Genomic DNA, 21,067 nt, shown 5'->3' with positions numbered 1-21,067 from the left:
CTGTGCTGAGGAAAATGGTGTTCTGCCCTTTTTACAGTTATTTACCCCTCCTCTACATCCATGGCTTCAGATTTTCTCATTTCCCTGCAGTCTTTAACTTTTAACCAGTGGATCCTAAAACCAGCGCAACCTGTTACTAAGTTGAATTAGTAAATTAAGTCCTTCTGGATGGTTCATTGAACGCTACCAGATCTATAACAAACCAGGTTTATGATGCATTGCAGGGGGCTCAGATTTACAACTGCTCAATGCCTGATGTTGTCTCCCCCCTCTGACTTCAGTAGAGTTAATTCTGATGCACACAGGCGTGAGAGCAGCGTCAAGCCCCAAACATATTGCATTAAGTAGATCCTAGGAAAGCCAATGCTCTCTGATGCAGAAGAACTGCAAATAGCATTGTGGCTCACAGCAGGCATAACATGTACTTGTCACATCAGGCCCTTTAGTCAGCCTACAGATCTGGGCTGTGTTTGAGCATGTTACAGGATAGTTAGCCATCCAACTGACCCAACTTGCACTACCATCAGTGGGCTCTGGACTGGCATACATCACTCTACCAATATACCTCTCCCCCAGTGTGCACAACGGTGGCCTGTGTGTGTGTGTGTGCGCACACGCACACCCATATGCCTTTCTTCTCCGGTGTGTCTGATTTTTAGGACATATTTTGAACAGATAGGAAAAGGCCCTGGTAGCTCTGCTCCTCCTTGTAATGACAGCTGGAGGAGAAAGTTGTGTTACAATGAATCTGAAATGTTTTTGATCTCCTCAAACAGAAGCTGATCCTCTGACTTCCACTGTGGTTTAGTAAAGACAGCACAATCCATCGCCAAGTGCAATGATCTTTTCTTCATTCATTACAGTGTCCAGACAGCCCTGGAATCCGCCTGTTTAAGAAGAGATATGCAGGGCTGGTGCAAGGAAGTTTCGGGCCCTAGGCGAAACTTCCACCTTGCGCTGCCCCCCCCAGCCCTATGGCAGCTCCCCGCCCCCCCTCCGCCCTGAGGCGCCCCCCCCCCACATAGCAGCTCCCCCCCGGGGAGCCGTGCGGCAGCTCCCCACCCCAGCTCACCTCTGCTCTGCCTCCTCCCCAAGCACGCCGCCCCCGCTCTAATTCTTCTCCCCTCCCAGGCTTGCGGCACCAAACAGCTGATTGGCGCTGCAAGCCTGGGAGGCGGGAGAAGTGGAGCGGCGACTGCACGCTTGGGGAGGGGGCGTAGGAACACTGTAAAAAAAAAATTGGGGGCACCGCTTTTTGGCACCCCCAAATCTTGGCGCTCTAGGCAACCGCCTAGTTTGCCTTAATGGTAGCACTGGCCCTGGAGATATGTAAGTGAACCCTAAGATTTGCTGGCTGGTTAAAGCTTTTCACCTTTTTTGTGATATTGACTCATAGTTGTCAAAATCTCGTTTTCCAAGGAGATGTCAATACCTGGTGAAAATGTGATTGTGTTCGTATTAGATGTGCTTTGATTAGTTTCAGATGGAATTTCAGATGTATTGCCTTTACATACCCTGCAGCTACATTGATCTTCCACGTTTTCCCTAGATATTCTGCCTATAATCCAAGATAGATGGTCTCAATTTTTTTTCTCTGCCGGGTCTGATTTGAGAATATTAAACTGGCTTGTACTTTTAAAGGGAGTGAATCTCTTAAAGGGAATCAACCTATCACCATATCAGGAGTGGACACTAATGACAAATGAATACAGGGACCAAACCCCTAACATAGTGTGAAACCCTTTTGGAAGGTTTGTGCCCACCTCTGATACAGACCAGGAGCACTGGTTCAAATGTGTTTTACAATTAAAGCCATCATCCCACAGCTGAACATACAGTGAATATGATGGGGATTGTGTTTGCACACCACCAAGCTGGTTTACAGAGCATTTTCACCAGCATAAGGAGAAACAGCCATCTGAAGTGGCAATTGCATGAAAATCATGTTGCCCGGAAAAGTTTGTTTCATGTGCACTGAAAGCAGACTCTGAGCCAATCTGTGCTGATGTTGTGAAAGACCAGAACAGATTCTGTCATCTAAAGGAAAAAAAAAAAAAAAAAGATTAGGGATGAAGGGACCAATACAGATCATAGAATCATAGAATATCAGGGTTGGAAGAGACCTCAGGAGGTCATCTAGTCCAACCCCCTGCTCAAAGCAGGACCAATTCCCAACTAAATCATCCCAGCCAGGGCTTTGTCAAGCCGGGCCTTAAAAACCTCCAAGGAAGGAGATTCCACCACCTCCCTAGGTAACGCATTCCAGTTCTTCACCACCCTCCTAGTGAAATAGTGTTTCCTAATATCCAACCTAGACCTCCCCCACTGCAACTTAAGACCATTGCTCCTTGTTCTGTCATCTGCCACCACTGAGAACAGCTGAGATCCATCCTCTTTGGAACCCCCCCTTCAGGTAGTTGAAAACAGCTACAAACAAAAGCCACCCAAAACTACCACCCTGGGAGAACCCATCTAGGTTTTAGTCATCTTTCCCCCACTTCATTTTTCATGTGCATGGCTTGGTTTGACCTGGGTCTGGAGCACAAATTCGGCAACACAGTGAGAGGCTGACATGTGGTTGTTTCCAGTCCAGGGAACCTGCGAAGCCAGGTGAGATAGCCTAGTCAGGATAAGGTTTTCAAATACCCGATTGGCCAGCTTACCTCAGCTTTCTTTGCTGTCTTTGGAGAAGGAGGGCATGCCAGAGTGAATGCAAAGTAAAATGGTGGTGTGTTCTGCTTACAGGGACAATCAGTCTAGCTTAGGCTCCACTCTGAGTCTGGAGCCAGAAGAAAGCATCAAATCCTGGATGGGGTCTTCAGTGGGCTGGTCATCACCTTCAGGTCCCAGTGTGGCTGGAAGTCTCTCAAGGCAATCCCTGGGCAGCCGCAGCACCCCGAGCCTGAGGTAAGAGCTGTCCAGAACTTTCTTAGACTAAAAAAACATCACTGGTAATGGATGGTATGTGCTGCAGGTCAAGGTGTGAGAAACAGAGAGCTCACACCAAACATCTCCTCTGTAGAAACTTTCAACACTAAATGCCAAGTGCCACACACAGGAGGATGTACAAGGCACCGGAGCCAAGAAACCATAGATAGCCTTCAGGAGCTGCAGCAGCCAGCTTGGAATCAGTTACTTCTTTTGAAAACGCCATCCAGGTTTCTGATTTTGCGTGCTGTTAAACTTGGCAGATTGCAGCAAGACAGCAAGGCGCCATTAGGCGAATGGTATTTTAAGGGTACAGTATTTCCTGTGTAAAGCTGCACTTCTGCATCTTGCCCTCCTAGAATTATAAAAGAGGCAGGTACAAAGTAACATCAACTCTTCCACACCAGTCCCCTTCACTTGACCAGACCTCCAAAGCAATGACATTTAGTTGTGACGTAGGTTACTATCTGATGTTTATTTCCGATGATTGTTCATTGCCCTTTTCAATACAAGAGACTACATTCAGCTGGGTAAGAACTACTGACTGGTGAATGTTAAAAAGCTTTGGACTTTCTGTTCAGATCAATATCCAGAACTTTGAGTCACAATAAGTTTGGGAAAACTTAAGACTGGTATTCAGAGTTCCCTGTTTCACGCAGTCTTAGTCACATCTTTATCTTTAGTACTCACCTCATTACTGCATTATCATGTTAGGACAGTGGCTCTCAACCTTTCCAGATGGCTGTACCTCTTTCAGGAGTCTGATTTGTCTTGTACTCCCAAGTTTCACCTCACTTAAAAACTACTTGCTTATGAAATCAGACATAAAAATACAAAAGTGTCACATCACAGTATTACGGAAAAATTGCTTACTTTCTCATTTTACCATATAATTATAAAATAAATTGATTAGAATATAAGTGTTGTACTTACATTTCAGTGTCTAGTACATAGAGCAGTATAAACCAGTCATTGTCTGTATGAAATGTTAGTTTGTACTGACTTCGCTAGTGCTTTTTGTAGCCTGTTGTAAAACTAGGTAAATATCTAGGTGAGTTGGTGTATCCCCTGGCAGACCTCGGAGAACCACCGTGTTAGGAAGTACTCTATGATTTCTCTACATAGATGCTCCTATTGCAATTGGTAGCTGCCTTAGCACTATTAGCAATGGGAATGTTATGTGAAGCAACAGAAAATGGTGATATTAAAGAGAGACAGAGGCATTTACTGAATGAGTTGGAAGACCATGACCTAACATGAGAGGATTTCACATTGCTTGTATTGGACACTGTAATCGACCCACACCTAGATGTTTATTTACAGTAATTGTGTGGCTACTCTCCTGCAGGTGAAACCCTGGCCTCACTGAGGTTAATGGGACTTTTCCCACTGACGTCAGTGGGGTCAGGATTTCACCCATAGCGCCTGTGCTCAGAAGCTTGGTGCGGGTGGAGATGGTGGCACGAAGAAAATGTGTGTGAATCAGTGGATGGACAGGCCATTTTTGGTCAGATCACCAAGCACGTCACAATACTGATCAATTCCACAAAAGGGAAAACAGGAATTGTGGCCTACAGCACAAACCAAACTACATTTTTTAATTTAGACTTCTTCCACGGTGCATTTCACCTCGTACCTTAGCACTTCACCAGCATGCCAGGGAGGGAAATATTATTGTCTCTGTGTTACAGATGAGGAACTGGGGCACAGAGAGTCTAAGTGATTTACCCAGCTCTCCTGAATCCCAGTCTACTGCTTTAAGCACAAGATCTTTCTTCTACTCTTGAAGCAGTTCAGCGGCTGTTTGACAGCCTTTGCAATGTAGGGCATGCTCATTTCAAGCCCTTCCATTTTGGATACTTGGTCAGCTTTGCAGCAGAATGAAGTCGGCAATGGAAACCATATCTGGCAGCTGCCACTGAAATTTCTCTCTGTTTGACAGGACAAGGTAGGCCACATGGACATCTCATGTGTCACAGACCATGTATACTTTGCTGAATGCTAATGAGAGGGGTTTGCCAAGCTCAGACTACTGCTGTTCCTTCTGTCAATGCAAAATAGCTATCAAGTGTGTACAGACAGAATGGGCCCCATAGGAGAATATAGGAGGGAAAACTCAAAATCAAAAGTGTCACTCTGTTCTCAGTGTGAATTGTTAGGTCTGGACTGGAGTGTGGTGCAGACGCTGAATAGAATACATGGGATGAACCAGCTGTCTAAAAAGACAAATGTTATCTGTAGCTGGAAGGTAAATCCACGCCACGGACAGGCTTAACATTGCAGCAAGTTGTATCCATAATAGCGCCCCAGTGCTTGTGATAAATGAACAAGAACAAGACAGACTTTGAGCAAGAACCACAGAAATGTCTACCATGGCTTTTTTTAACCACTTTTTGGAACAAACAAGCTATTATTTTTCTTCTTTGACAAAACTTTAAAAGTTCTACTTAGCAACAGAGAAGAACAAATAGTAAATACATGTCATGCGTCTGACGAAGTGGGCATTCATCCACGAAAGCTTCTGCTCCGATACGTCTGTTAGTCTATAAGGTGCCACAGGACGCTTTGTCACTTTTTAGTAAATACGTGGTTTTGTTACTGGATCTGGCAGAGGTCCATTTAATTGGTTCCTACTGGGCTTTTCCCTCTAGGTCTCCCAAATAGTGGTAGCTGTCTATTGTCTCGTTTGGGGCTTAGTGAACAATGGAAGAGCTAGAAGAAGAGAGAAGCTGTGATCGCACTTGTTGCAACCCTGGAGGAAGAAGCATGATGTCTTATAGAGAAATTGCCTCCGCTTCTGAGACTGATCTGAGCCCTGGCTTCACATGAGCAGCCTTGCTCAGGAGCCCCTGCACCTTCAGTTTGGCTGCAAGCTGCCTGTTCTTGTCGAGTTGATATTGCCTCTGACGGACACAGTCATGCCACTGAAGCTCAGCAGAGCTCGAGATTCTCAGAGCAAGCGCACACTGAAGACATCTGGCCCAGATGCTGATATTTTGATGACATCAACACGTTCTGCAGTCCCCTAATGGGCTGGCTCAGGTCTAGCATTCTGCCCCATCGGAAAGTGTGCAGCAGCCATTCACAATTTGCTTCAGAAAAGCTTGTTGTTTGTGGAGGCGTCAGGGATGGCGATATAGCCACAGGTGTGAAGCAAGAAGTAGGGAGAGATGTTTGGGTCTCTGTTTGCTAGTCAGACTAGTGGCTTGTTTTTGCCCTTTAGCAATCATGTGCCTTGTCAAAAGCTTTAGCTACAACTGGAGACACATGCAAACTCACCCATCTAGGCAGAGAAAAATGACACACTGAATTATGTGCCGTTGTACATTAAGTTAGTGTCTGCATGACTCCATCTATGCCCCAGTTGGTGGTGGGAAGGTAAAAGGCTTACGGTCGGAGTGCTGTCTACTGCTGCTCACAGAGACTCTCACGCCTGTTCCCACCATTTAATGGAGAGAAAAGAGGGAGTGAACAACTCCTTCCATCTCTTGACTGCTTCAACCGACATGTCCCAAGAGCTGCCTACCAGACCTTTTCCTGAGCAATGCACCAATATCTCAGCCAGAACCATTGTCGCCCATTCGGTGTGGATAGTGGAGGGCAAACGCTCAGGAGATGTGATTCTAATCTGAATGTAAAAGCAACTGCAGGTCCAAGTGAGAACCTAAACATAACTGCTGCAGGTGGCTTATTGCATGTCAATGGTTAGTCAGTAATAAAACCGCACCAATGATTGCTGGGCGCCAGGATTGCCTTTTGAATCCGTCCCAATCACCACAGGTGGTGACCTCTACTGATTTCACATTTGTTTTTCTTTCAAGCCAGTGTATTTTTAAAACAGTAGCGGGAAAAAATCAATCAATTTGCAAACATTGCTGATGGATTCATCAAAGTGGCTTATCTGGCAAAGATATTTGATTACATTTTCAATACTTGCTGTCTAATTAAAATATACACAATTTTGTATTTTGTTCAGTATGCATGTTTGCATAACACACCAACTAATGAACTATTTTAGTCTGCTAAACTACTCAGAAGCAGCCTTCAGCAAGCACTCTTGGAAAGTTTTTTTTCCCAATCTTGTCTAGTTTGCAGGTACATGGAGGGGAACAGAGGAGACACCCGTAGATGTTATTACACATGAATGTTAAAAATGGGGAGTTATCACACAATGGCAAAAGAGTACCAAAGATCACGAAGAATGTCTTGTCAAGTATGCATTTTACGAATATGTCTTGGTTTGACAGATCGCACCATCATTTAAGGTAGTTGCAATTTTATAGGCTGAAGAGTAGAGAAAAGAGGTGGAAACAGGAAAGTTACATTGTGGGGCATAATTGAGAGGTTAATACTGTTGTGTCATTAATTTTAATACATTATTTAAACCTCTGTAGAAAAGTGACCACCTAATCAGGTCAGGTACTATACAGTCATTGGCCCAGAGGCTGTGAAAATGTTTCAGGCTACATTCTTTTCAACATGTGGAGAAGGAAGCTCAGTGGGAGAGTGTGGTATTTAAGGTCAAACCATCAAATCAAAGAAGGTAGTTGGTTCCAAACCAGGATCAGTGGAATGTTAGATGAAAGCCGCTACTTCAAAAACACACTTCAAGCAGGATAATATTCCTTGATGTATTCTCTAGAGGTGATTTAAAGAGATAATGCAGTCTATCTGTGGACTTGTGTGCCATACGCTCACATGTTTACCACTGAGGGAAGATTTTATATTAAAGTGTATAAATGTATGACATGTTAATTTTTGAAGAAAATGTAAACATGCTGTAAGCAAGTTGGACAATGGCATATATAAGCAGCCAGACAGCTAGATACTTAACGTGGCTCAGCTTGGCTCACAGCTGTAAGGGACTAGAAACTGAGGAAATTAGCCCCGGAAAAAGGTCGGAACATAAAACACACACAAAACGACATTAGCACAGAGGCCAAGTGTGCAGCCTTTGCTTGCAGGGATAGAATTTATTCCTGGGAACAGGCCAGTTGAAACCAGAGAGAATCCTGGCATGAGGAAATGCTACTCTGCATGAGGAAGGGTTCAGAATTGGGCACCTAAGTGTTAAGGATTTGACTGAAACCCTCCAAATAGCCCTGGAAATGAAGACACAAGGTGGGTATCTTACTTGAAATTCCTCCCTGGTATTATGGGGATCTTCAGACAGACAGTGACTTTACATCTCAGATGTGAAGTACTTACATGGGCTGGATTTTCAGAAGTCCTAAGATCAAAGTCTATGTCATTGCTTTGCCAGGAGCCCTGCGTGGGAGAAGGTACATCGCTCCATTGGCCCAGGGGCTGCGCAGGGAAGGGAACCTCTCCATGCTCCCAGTATTTATTTGCAGTACTCCTCTCCCCAGATCAGCTGCACCAGCCAAGCCTCTACCCACTCACCACCCACCTGCTTTCTCTAGCATACCCAGAACCAAGGCCAGGGAGACTATACAGGAACATAAGAGATTTGTGTGTGCAGTGGGGCAAGGGAGGAGGTTACCCCCTGGCACGTCTCATGCCCACACAATCCATGGCACAATCTAGCTTCAAGTCGTTTTTGCTTGTATTGTGCACATATCTTTTTCATTTCTGTATACAAAATTACCTGACTTTCAGACTGCAGTCATTGCAAAGTGGGGTTTAGTGCCTACATGATGTATAGTCACCCTGTAGTTGTGTGCAGAGTCTGATATGTAGCTACACGGAGTTTATGTGATTTTTCAAGATTAATACTGGTGTCTTCCCTATAATGTTAAACACTCCATTCTTATTGTGCAACGGTCTGAGCCCTGTGAATTCAGGTTTACATGGTAAAATAAATACAAACCAGAATTAATTTTCTGAAGAGCAAGTCCCCACGCAGCTAATATTTTAAATACCTTTTGTGGTAGTTTGAAAATGCCTTTCTGAGCCTTGTCTACTGCTGGTATGCAATGGAATTTAAAACCAATACAAGCAATGGTTTGGCTTAGGCATAGGTAATTGACACGAGTCCTTCATCAGAGAGCAGAGCATCCTTGGTGTGCAGAATTCTACTCTAGACCTGTATTTAAGAATGCTTTTATCTTCATTCCTATGGCTGCCTTAGGTCTTTGGTCCAAATTACTTAGGCATAACTGCAAATGAATGGCAATAAATCAGAAATTATGGATTAAACTACATTATTGAGATGAACTGTGCTGGATTTATACTAAACGGGCAGCATTGGAGACTGTGGGCAGCACAGTATTTATCTCTATAAAGAGAGAAATAAAAGCAACATGTTGGTCCAGCCATGACCTAATTTCAAAGCAATCCTTTGCATTCAGGCTGGAAGAGATGTCACAATCTCGAGTTGTTCTAAAGTCCATGGAAAGGCAAAGTCCAAATCCTAACCTTATACCTGCAAATGGCCTCAGATAATCTAAGACTGAAGTACTAGGCAGGAAGCTGTATCAAATGAAAACAAACGGAAGATGATGAATCTAGTGAGTTAATGAGAAAGAGCCTATGTGTCTTGTCTCAGTTGATCTCAGTTTTATTAAGATTTTGCTTACACAAACCCCCAGTAATGAGAAACAAATCTACCTAGCATTCACTTCTTGCTAATATATGCGGGATAGTTTTCCTTTCCCGAACTAGCAGCTCCCAAAAGGGAGTGATATAAGGCTATTATATTCAGCCTGGTGTACAGAGATCAGGAATTTGATTAACTTTTTCTATAATTCTCTGATATTAAGTATTTGGACAAAAATGGCTGTCAACTCTGAATCCCAGTAAATCAGAGACATCTCACAGTCGGAATAAAATGTCAACTTTTTATTAGAAAGTGAATTCAAAACTATGTGAATTTACTGCATCCTTGGGTAACAAGGTTGAAATTGCTGAACTACAGAGCTTCTAAGCCCAGTATGCAGGAGATAGGGGACTATTCAGGGGGCCTTCACTTGGAGGGGTCAGTATCCAAACAATTCTGAACAGTCCCAGAGTGACTGGACACACACATAAAAATCATAACCGTTTTGGGTATTCGTCACATCCCTACTAGACTGAAGTTCTACTATAGCAGTCATCTCTTACACTCTGGGTTCCTTGCAGATACTCTTCTGTGGGATGAAGGGTCTGTCTTTTCTCTAGGCCCATTGATTTGGTAACAAGCCCACTGCACCCTAGAAACATCATGGTTCTCACAATGATGCATACTTGGAGCTTCATGGTGATGGTGGGGACAGAACTTTGACTGTCCTGCTGCAAAAGGAGCAGCTCCATTAGCTGTTACTAGTGTGTGGCCTGTGACATGTGGCTCTAGTTTCGTGCAGTAGAGGGCAGGAGTGTTCAGGCATGCTCATTGCAATAGTAGTATAGACTCTTCCAAGAGGAGTGATGACAAAATGGCACAATGTTTACGTTTGTCTGCAATGGTAATTTTGGCTCGATTGGCATCTGTGCTGACAACCTGGTAGTAAATATTTACATTGCTCAAGCTTTAGATGTCTCTCTGCAAGTACTAAAGGTGAGTGCCGCCCAGCACTGGTGATTATGGGATCTGCAAAGACTTTCTGCAGACCTTGTACAACAGGTGAGTGAAGCTACCTTCAGGAGCGAAGGGGAGGAGTAAGAGACACAGTTTCACTCAATCTCTTTTCATGCCATAGGACAACTCTTCTTGACGAATGAGAGCTACTTGCTCTGGTCCCTCTGGTGCTAGTCTTCCTGCAGGGTCTTGTTTGGAAGCTGTCAGTTTCCTCTCTTGAAGCAGAGTTCCCCTTTCCCCAGATGATCTCAATGAGCTGTTACTAGTTTACGAGACAGCAGGAGTAGAAGACAGACATATATTTGTGACACTTAGCACATGCTATCTCATCTTGGGAACCTTGTGGCACTGTTCACTGCAGCTACGCTGCCCTTGTGAATGCAAAGCATCCAAGGATTTCAATTCCAAGTCGATGGCTGATGAACATCACTAGCTATTCTTTCCCCCCGGTGCCTCCTTAGCATTGTTAGACCCTGGGAGTTCTTGGAAACAAAGCTTAGTCTCTCTCAGATGTGGTAGCACATATGGCAGCAACACTGACCACATAGAGCCATCAGCACAGCTCTCAATTGTAGCTCTTGAGTCTTGAGAGGACAGTGTCACACTTTCATGTCCCTGAAAACAGATCAGGATACAACCAATTGTTCTGAAGATCTTGTGGGGGCTCACTGTTCGTATCTGATGATAGTCAGAGCCTAATCCCAGATAATAAATTACTTTGAACTTTATAATTTATTTATATGTTTACTATCATAGGGAAAGAACCGCTTGAAGACCCACAAAAAAGGGAGATCACCTCGGTTTGGATTTCAGTAGCTGAATATTCTTATTATATTAGAACTGGAGGTCTTGGAGCAGTCAGGAAATGGCCACGTTACTTATTTTATTTTAAAACATATTATCAAAAGCAAATCATTTCTATTAAAAACGTTCTTGCCTTGCGTTGATAGCATGACAGGAACATTGCTTAGAGAAATCTGGACACGTTCTTCTCTCTTACTTCCTTGGAGCTGTACTGGTTTTCATACATGCAGAACCAAGAGCATAATTTGGTCGATATTCTTTTTTCTCTGGACATGCATTGTATTGCAGTGCAAGTGTGGATGTTATGGTATAAATTATTTCAACTAGCATAATCATAATCATGTTAATTGCTGTGTAATCTTCACTAATTAGTGTTGTATGTCATTTGCTTTGGTGTGGATTGCACACTACAGAATTCTATTTGGCTTGCAAATGCTTTTAGATTTTTTTTTGTATCAGGTCTTAGTTTGCCTCTAATTTAGGCAAAGCATTTTCTGTGGTGTTTACAATATTTTGCTTTGCAATTATAATATGCTTACAAATTGTGCTTCTTCTAGCACTGCCCAAAGCCCTCATTGAAACAATCAGAGAAACACACACACTGAGCTTCACTGACATTCAGGATGTAGCTGAAACCAGAAAAATATGAGGAAATACAGGGCTAAGGCCAACATGCCAAACATTTATTTCAAGCTCTGTGAGTTATTGATGACACTTCAGTCTTAAGATTTGAATTTACATACTAACAGGGTAACATTTCAGAATGGGAACTGACTATCTGTCTAGTACTTGTGCCCTGTAATGCAAAGTTCCTCTAACTCAGTGGTTCTCCATCAGGGGTACATGTACCCCTGGCGGTACGCAGAGGTCTTCCCGGGGGTACACCGGCTCTTCTAGGTATTTGCCTATTTTTACAACAGGCTACAGAAAAAGGACTAGTGAAGTCAGTACAAACTAAAATTTCATACGGACAATGACTGGTTTATACTGCTCTATATACTATACACTGAAATGTAAATACAATATTTATATTCCAATTTATTTATTTTATAATTATATGGTACAAATGAGAAAGCGAGCCATTTTTCAGTAACAGTGTGCTGTGACACTTTTGGATTTTTATGTCTGATTTTATAACCAAGCAGTTTTTAATTGAGGTGAAACTTGGGGGTACACAAGATAAATCAGACTCCTGAAAGGGGTACAGTAGTAGATTTGGTTGGGTGAGCATTTTATTTTTTGGGGTGATATTTCTTCTTTTCATGGCCAAAAAATCATGATGAGAATGGAAAATTTTAAAAACTGCAGTTAAATATGAGCTGTGGTTCATGAGTGTGCACTTGAACCATTGAAATAGGGATTCGGGCTTTTTTTACATGTTTCTTTTATTCAGTTAAAACATGTTTGGCTTAACAGTGTGTCTTCTGTATTTTATTAGTTAGTGTGCTTATCTGTTAGGCTTCCGTGGCTCTTAAGAGAAGGTGGCTCGTTTATGTTATATAACTGTATTAAAAAAAGATTGTGGGATTAAATTGTTTTCATTGATTCTGCAAATCTCATACTGTTTTTAGGCTGAAATGTGGTACGGCAGTGATCCCAGGTTAATGGGCTAAATTAGATTTGATAACATCCTATTGCTTCCTCCTCTGGACCTTAATGATACATGCCCAATGGCTGTTCAGTCTGGCCACAATGAGAATTAATGCCTTTGCTATATTTATTTCTCAAAGCCAAAGGCCACAGCTGTTCATTGGCCTGCATTCCTGGGGGGACAGTACTGAGAGACAGCCCTGTGCGACCAGTGTATTGACACTCTAAAAAGCTTGGCAGTGGGGACGAGACTTGTCCGAGTGATGTTAGCAATTCACGCGTCTCTTCCATTTTCAGTCCTGGCTTTGCAACTCCCACAAACAGCCGGACAAACTCTGGCTGCACTCCCCTGTAATAAGAGAGCCTGTGGTGAGGAGCATCTTGGGTGAAATCTCTTGATGAGTGTGAATTTCACATGGGTAACCCCATATTGCCGAGAGATGTGGGATTTACTGCAGAGAGGGATGCTTTTTCAACAGACGTTTTACACATAGTTTCCATGCTTGGCTTGCATGCTTCTAAAGCAGCCGCTGTGACATGAAAGCTCGGCATCATGGTACATCCATTCCAATCCCTGGTGGGCCCAGTGCACTCTTAAGCCATCTGTCCAGCCACTTGTGTCACTCCCTTTACAGAGGAAGCCAGCGTTTCATTGCAGGCCCTTGGCATCGCTGCGTTCACAATCGTGTTTATTCTGAAGCAGAGCAAAGCCGGGAAACAGGAGCAGAAGATCATTGCACAATTCTTTATTAAACGAGCTCCCAGAATACACAGCATATGGACCCTTTGAATGAAATATATCTAGAACTGTGCTGAATTGTCCATCTTCATGAGATACTCATCTCATTAATATGTGGGTCTCCGTGCTCATCCTTTCTCTTCTCTGGCACATTTCCAAACACCCACCTAAACTGGGATAGGTGATCCTGGCTTTGTCTCTTGTGAGGCGAATCAGGCACACACACAGACATCCAGAGATGTGCTTCCCATTGGCCTAGTTCTGCTCCCGTCGCCATCAGAGGGAGGTTTCCCTTTGCTTTCAGTGCAGCTAGGTCTGTGCTGAGTACTTCTGAAAATGCCACTCCTTGCTGCCAAGCTTTCAGTGTGACAGTGGCTTTTGGGAAGGCAGCACTGGTGTGTGGAGGGGAGATTTCCCTTTCCATGGATTTTGAAGATAAGCCTAGGAAGGTGGGGAGGTGAACAGCAGGGTGAGAGATGAGCGATTTACGCTATAGGACAATGTTGGCACAAGAACCACGGGGGATAAACTGGCCGTGAAGAAGCTTTCACTGGAAATGAGAAGGAGGTTTCTAACCACCCAAGGGGTCAGGTTCTGGAAAAGCCTCCCCAAAGCAAGAGTGAGGGAAAAACAACTGAACTGGTTTTAAGATGGATCTTGACAAATTTATGGATGAAACTGTGAGAGCAGGGGCTGGACTCGATGACCAAGAAGGTCCCATCCAGAAGCACGTCCCCTGTCCCTAAACTTTCCCCCTTGCTTCCAATCAGTTTTCGGATCACCGAGAAATGAATTGTGGGAATTGAGCCCAGCGCCGCTACCTGGCTGTGCATTTCAGAGTAGGGTCACTGGCTCTACAGCGTCAGGCTTGGCCCAGAGCCCGTATGAATCCCGGAAGGAAGGTATCACTGGTGAATGTAGAGGTTCCAGCATCCCAGACAGAATGTCAAACTGGCTGTTCTTTGGTCCTGGCAGGAAAATAAAGAGGATATGACATCACTATTAGTGGGAATGTTCCTAGAGACAGTAGATCAACCCAGTAATCAGAAATTTGTTACAAGGGAGAAATTAGCCTCTGGTATGCAAAGTGCTTTCTCAGAATGTAATTAATTGTAAATGAAAGTTAGTCTCAGTCTCTGTGTGTGGCCGGAGAGCCAGGGTTGAAGCCTCTTTTAATAGTCCCTACATCAAATCAAGATAACAGATAATACAGAGAACCGCTTCAGAGCCGGAGAAATGTCAGCGTAGCACAGAACTTCTCAGTGCTGGACGGCAACGAGAACCTAGGGCCATTTCATTCAGGAGGAAAGGACCTCTTCGGCATGCAGCACTTCGTAACTGCTTGCTAAAGGCATATCAGCGTCCCCTCTGCTTTTCTCTGGATAAAATGCAGTGCAACATACTAATCTCAGATACAAACATTACTAGATTGCTCGACATAATATTAAGCACTGTCACAGTATGAAAGAGGCCGGTTAGATTTCCTTTACAGTAGCTATGATAAAGGATCAATGTATAGTAGGAGGTGGTAATCTGTCTTGATTGAATTCCAGCTTCTACCAGTTTGTTTACAGATAAATTCAGAGGTGCAGCAGATGGTTGTAGACCTGCAGGGATATTCAGCACATGGACAGATCAAAAGTTTTAACTTATGTCATTATAATTTGATAAAATTCTGGCAATTGAAACCAACATCCTAGAGAAGACTTGTCATAATGCAGGACTGGGTAGCAAAATACAGGCTGATTCTGCCACTATGCTCAAAATAAAAATGCCTGCAGCATGCAGAGCAGCAAGGCTGATGCTGACCAGGTTTACAGAATTCTCTCCTCCCACACTTGCATAATGCCCCCCGATGGCGCACTCTTTCTAATTGAAAATCTGTTTAGATGAATTGACTGACTGCAGTGCGTGTAGGCTGCTAATTCTTTAAGGGTACTGGCTCTTTTTTTTCCCCAAACTTAGTGCAAAACTACTAAGACAGCTGAATTCCTACAATGCCCAAACTCATTACACTCCAAGGAGTCAATCTCTTCTAATCTAACACCTTTGTCCTTGTTGAGCTGGAAGGGACCTTGAGAGGTCATTAAGTCCAGCACTGAGGCAGGACCAAATATACCTAGGCCAGCCCTGACCGGTATTTGTCCAGCCTGTTCTTAAAAACCTCCAGTGACGGGGATCCCACACCCTCCCTTGGAAGCCTGTTCCAGAGTTTAACTACCCTGAGAGCTAGAAAGTTTTTCCTACTATTTAACCTAATCTGCCGATTAAACCCATGACTTCTTGTCCTGTCTTCAGTGGACATGGACAACAATTGACCCCTGTCCTCTTTATAACAGCCCTGAACATATTGGAAGGTTGTACTCCGGTCCCTTCTGTGTCTCAAGACTGAACATGCCCTGTTTTTAAAACCTTTCCTCGTCGGTCATTTCATCATTGTTGTTGCTCTCCTCTGGACCCTCAGCAGTTTGTCCACATCTTTATTAAAGTGGGGCACCCAGAACTGGACACAGAACTTCAGCTGAGGCCTCACCAGTGCTGAGTGGGATAATTACCTCCTGTGTCTTACATACGACACTCCTGTTAATATACCCCAGAATGATATGAGCCTTTTTCGCATCTACATCACATTGCTGACACATATTCAGTTTGTGATCTACCATAATCCCCAGATCCCTTTTAGCAATACTGCCACCTAACTAGTTATTCCCCATTTTGTAGCTGTGTATTTGATTTTTCCTTCCTAAGTGCACTACTTTGCATTTGTCTTTATTGAATTTCATCTTGTTGAATACTGACCAATTCTCCAGTTTGTCAAGGTTGTTTGAATTCTCCAAAGTGCTTGCAACCCTTGCCAGCTTGGTGTCTTCCGCAGATTTTATAAGCATGCTCTCCACTCCATTATCCAAGTCATTAAAAATGCACTAGGGGCAGGGAGATTTTGTCCCCTGCAGGGCGTATCTGATGCCATAGTCTGCATTTCCCCATGTCTGCAGCATCATCTCTAGTTCTCCTAGATAGGGGCATACTTGTGAGCTGTTCCATTACTAGGCACTCTTGCCTGAAATGCCAGGGTTTTAAGGGCAGTAATGTTAATGAGGCATTCTTTAATCCATGTGAGTATCGTCTAACCTTCCAACTATCACAGCAGGACAATCTGTACAATTGGTGAGAGGTGGCTCATGGGGTTGAGCTCCTGGCATCCATGGTGGAGAGACAGATTGGGCTGGAGGTGGCTGCTGGGTGTGACCAGAATCCTTGCTTCCTGCTAGGGGAGCGATAATGACTGTTGGCTGCAAGGACCCTAAGGTGCCGGGCGCTGGGAGGAAAGGTGCCACACCCATGCAGTGTTTCCTTACTGCACAAGGCCTTGCTGCTGTTGCGCTAAACCACATTCATTATTTGCATTTTAATGTAAAAACCGCTCAGGCCCTGTGCTAACGCCCCAGGCAGCAGATGCTGCTTTGAATTAATAGGGCTTTGCTCCTTTGGCATTCGTACCATGCAGTGCAGCCCCATCGCTGCTCCAAGACGGCACAGCACTTTATGACACATGGAAATACTAGTCACTGTTCTGTGTGTCTTTGCTTTGGATTTGTGTCGCTCTTAGCGCCTTGCTACACAGATGATTGTTTCGTAAGCAAAAATGTGACATCCAAGTCCTAGGTCACAGCACAGAGCATTGTGAGGGTGATCCTAGTGCACCTCCATTGTCTTGAATTGGCACTGCAGATAGGCCTAGCCTGGGAGCCTGGCTGCTTGGGAGCCAAGCCACTGTTTGCAATGGCTTGCTTTGTTTTTAAACACATAGAACACAGTTTGGATATGAGCTCACAGGCAGAACGTCCTTCTCCGAGTCCCATTTGCCCATTTACAGACCTTAAGGCCAGAAGGGACCACCCTGATCATCTAGTCTGACCTCCTGTAGAACACAAGCTGCAGAGCCTCACCCAGCCACTCCTGTAATAGACCCCTCACCTCTGGCTGAGTTACCGACATCCTCACAGCGTGATTTAAAGACTTCAAGTTACAGAGAATCCACCACTTACTCTTGTTCAAACCAGCAGTGACTCATGTCCCACACTGCAGAGAAAGGTGAACCTTTCCCCCCTCCTCCCAGGTCTCTGCCAATCTGACCTGATGGAAAATTCCTTCCCAACCCCAAATATGATGATTAGTTAGAGCCTGAGCATGTGGGTGAAACCCACCTCCAGACATCTGGGGGGAAATTCTCTGTCGGAACTCAGAGCCCTCCCCATCCAGTGTCCCATCTCTAGCTGTTGGAGAGATTTGCTAATCGCAGTCACGGTTGGGCCATATGCCGTTGCAGGCAACCTCATCATACCATCCCCTCCAAAAACGTATCCATTTCAGTCTAGGTTTTTTTGCCCCCAGTTCTCTCCTTGGAAGAAGAACTTCTTGGTGGCCAGTTTATATCCATTTGTTCTTGTGCCAGCATTGACCCTTAACTTAAATAACTCCTCTCCCTCCCTGGTGGTTATCCCTTTGATGTATTTGTGGAGAGCAATCCTATCTCCCCTCAGCCGTTGGCTGGTTGGTTAGGCTAAACAAGCCAAACTCCTTAAGTCTGCTCTCCTGAGGCAGGTTCTCCATCCTCTGACCATCACTGTAGCCCTTCTCACTGATCAGGATCTTCCTCACAAGGAGGTTACAAAACAGGCGGCTTTGTGTGAAGGAGCTGCTGCAGGAGCAGCATTATAAATGAGCCAGGTGCACCTAGAGAGCAGGAGCGCACAGACCATTTCACAGAGGCCGTTTTAAAAAGTCACTTTAGCTCTTCCATACACAAGGTGGGATGGTTCCTCGGCGTCTGGCAGAAGCTATGTTTATTCATCAGGAAAAGAGGCACAGATGTTGCTGTTGCCAGCATGGAGTTTTTAAGCACATTGATTATTCCAGGGTGCATCTATAAATATAAATGTTTGAACAGTACATGTTTTTAATGCAGTCTTTTTTTTCAGGATCTCAGCAGAACAGAAATGATTGTTGTCAGTTTCAGTGGCAGGGGAGATGCTGCCCCTGGCAGCTCCAGTTTCTGTGTTTATTTCCCCCCTTTCCAGCTTTTCCCACTAAAAGAAAAAGTCTACATATTTTGTCAGCAATTCACAGAAATTCTGTTGCTATGGGGCACTAGGACCCAGAATTGCATAGCGTAGGAATTGCCATTCTGAACTGGGCAAATGATCCGTCTTTGTTGGCGTCCTGGCCAGTAGCAGATAACACAGAAGAAAGTGCACATCTGTCCACTTTGGGATTTGCCCTGGAGAATGCTCTGCTGACCCCAGACAAGGAGTGGTTGGCTTGTGCCATAAGGCATACGTTTTTATAATAGTTATACATTTTTTATTCTAGCTACTGTAACTGGGGATGATTTTATTATCCATATAACTGTCCATGTCTATACTGAATTCTACAATTCAGAATCCTACTTCTCAGTTTCAGTGGTATCTTGTGGCAATGATTCCACTGGTTGATAAAAGAGACCACTTCGTATACAACACAGTGTTATATGAGTCACCTTTCAATTCTGCTGAACATCCCTTTGTTCTGGTACTATGAGAGAGGCTGAATAGGGGCACTCAGTCTGCTCGGAGTGTGTATATACCTCCGTCATGTCAGCTCCCGGCCTTGGAGTGACACTGGCAGGGAAGAGGCATTCAGCCATCAGACAGTCACTCTCTCTCACACATGGGCTTCAGGGCAGAGTCTTATGAATGGGGCCTTGATCCTCTTCTGGAGTAGAGGGAAGGGAGACTATTGGTGGCTCTGGATCCCATTTAGTTTAGAGCCGCTTGTTATGAGGACCTGTGTCTGCAGCTAGGTGTGTGGAGCTGCACCTGAGGGGGTTCATTTGAAACCTAGAGCAGAGCCCAGTACATTGTTCTTTGCACATTTGGCTTCAGCCCTAGGCTGAGCCCTGTTACGTGCTCTTGTGTTAGGTTAAACGCAGCGCTAAGAATGAAAGCCGTGCTGGGGATTTGCGTCCGTGCTGTTCCTCAGCAGTGACTCACTGCCGTGCGCGACGCAGGTTTCATTCTCCCCAGCGGGGGCCGTGTTTTCTTCAGCCAGTGGGTGCGGTCACTCTGCAGGCACCTACGCACCAGTGCTGTCACTCGGCCCCCCGTGTCACGTCACCTGCTCGCTGACGGCCTGTCTAAAGCCAGGAATCGGCCTGCGGCAGCAATAGGTCTCCGTGAGTGGTTGTGCTTGGAGGCTCCATGGGGGAGCCCCTGCTTTGCCCCTGCCCCACAATTCAAGCTTTGGGCTCACCCCACACGATCCAGTCCAGGAATCCCAGTTCTTCTCGGATCGCTCGTGTTGGGAGACGTTTGCAGGTCATTCTGTCTTCTCGTTACCGGCCGTCTCAAGAGGCATTTTTAGGCTCCGAGTGAAAAGCGAGCCAGCCTGAGAACAGACGGCAGGCCTCTCTGCACTGCAGGGCTCTGTGGCGAGCTAGCGTGAGCTGAAGAAGGGGAAACTCCAAACCACTCTGATTCAGGATAAACCACAGAGCTCGAGCAAGGGGGCCAAAGCAGGCAGGGTGGAAGGGTAAGCCCTTTACGACAGCCGGCCTAGACTCCACCAAGCTTGGGAAGGACCAGTTGTACCCCATGCTGTAGGGCATGCGTGCAGGAATGAATAGGGCTGACGGTCACAGCAGGGGAAGGTACACTGTGCAAGTGGCACAAGCCGATGGGTTTAAACAAAGAATGTAATTTCCACTGAGTTCTGTGCAGGGAGCTGGGAGTGCTGGGCACTGCCTCCTAGCAGGATGGCTGGGTGGTGTTTGCTTTTACTTTTCAAGCTGCCAGAATCTGCTCACTTGGCTATTTTTAGATGCCCAGGAACTGGGGGAGAAAAAGTAGAGCCATATGTCAAGAGCGCTGTTATCAGGAGAGGACAAAGCCCCAGGACTATGCCATGCTGTGAAGAGCACTGCTACAGCAACTTGCAGAAAAGCTTGCAGACCTTGAGCAACCTGTTCATTTCCCATCGGAAAAGACTGGCTGGGTAGAAAATCCACATAGGTCACCACTGTGTGCAGAGAAGACATGACACGTGTTTTCTCAATGTAGTCCTTGCTGTTTCATTACTTTAGAAACTCACTTGCAGCTTAAACTGATTTCCAAGTACAGTGTGACTTGTCAAAAGTGTCACAACGGGCCGACTCAAGGGTTTGCAGAAGAAAGAGACGATGTTTGTTTCCTCGTAAATGCATCATGATAAATCTTGAGTACTCCTTGAAAAGAGTGTACCCTCTGCATAGACTGAAGTGCAAGGCATGACTTTGTTAATACAGTCTGTACAAGGTCTGGTTCATTCTCTCTTCCCAGTGATCCTTAAACCAGCTACGTCCTCAGTGCTAATCTCCCCAGGGATAGATCTGTGAGCAGTAGGTGCTACCCGTGCTCACTCCCTTACTGGATTGGTCTTGGTCTAACCTGTTTCCTTGCAATGTCTCTGGTTCC

At 44.9% G+C, this 21,067-nt stretch overlaps 1 protein-coding gene across 4 annotated transcripts in view; it reads left to right on the top strand.

Annotated features, from left to right (window-relative positions):
* The window catches only part of MYO18B (myosin XVIIIB), a 196,199-nt gene that overhangs the window by 164,285 nt on the left and 10,847 nt on the right, over positions 1-21,067 (top strand). For all 4 annotated transcript variants that reach the window (XM_029912648.1, XM_024196396.3, XM_029912647.1 and 1 more), the window contains exon 41: positions 2,746-2,907. In XM_029912648.1, coding sequence (XP_029768508.1) covers positions 2,746-2,907 — 162 coding nt within the window. The remainder of the gene's footprint in view (positions 1-2,745; positions 2,908-21,067) is intronic.

Source organism: Terrapene carolina, unplaced genomic scaffold (assembly GCF_002925995.2).
Source record: "Terrapene carolina triunguis isolate 2854851 unplaced genomic scaffold, T_m_triunguis-2.0 Scaffold234, whole genome shotgun sequence".
Classification (NCBI taxonomy): domain Eukaryota; kingdom Metazoa; phylum Chordata; order Testudines; family Emydidae; genus Terrapene; species Terrapene triunguis.
This window is presented reverse-complemented; position numbering and strand designations above follow the sequence as displayed.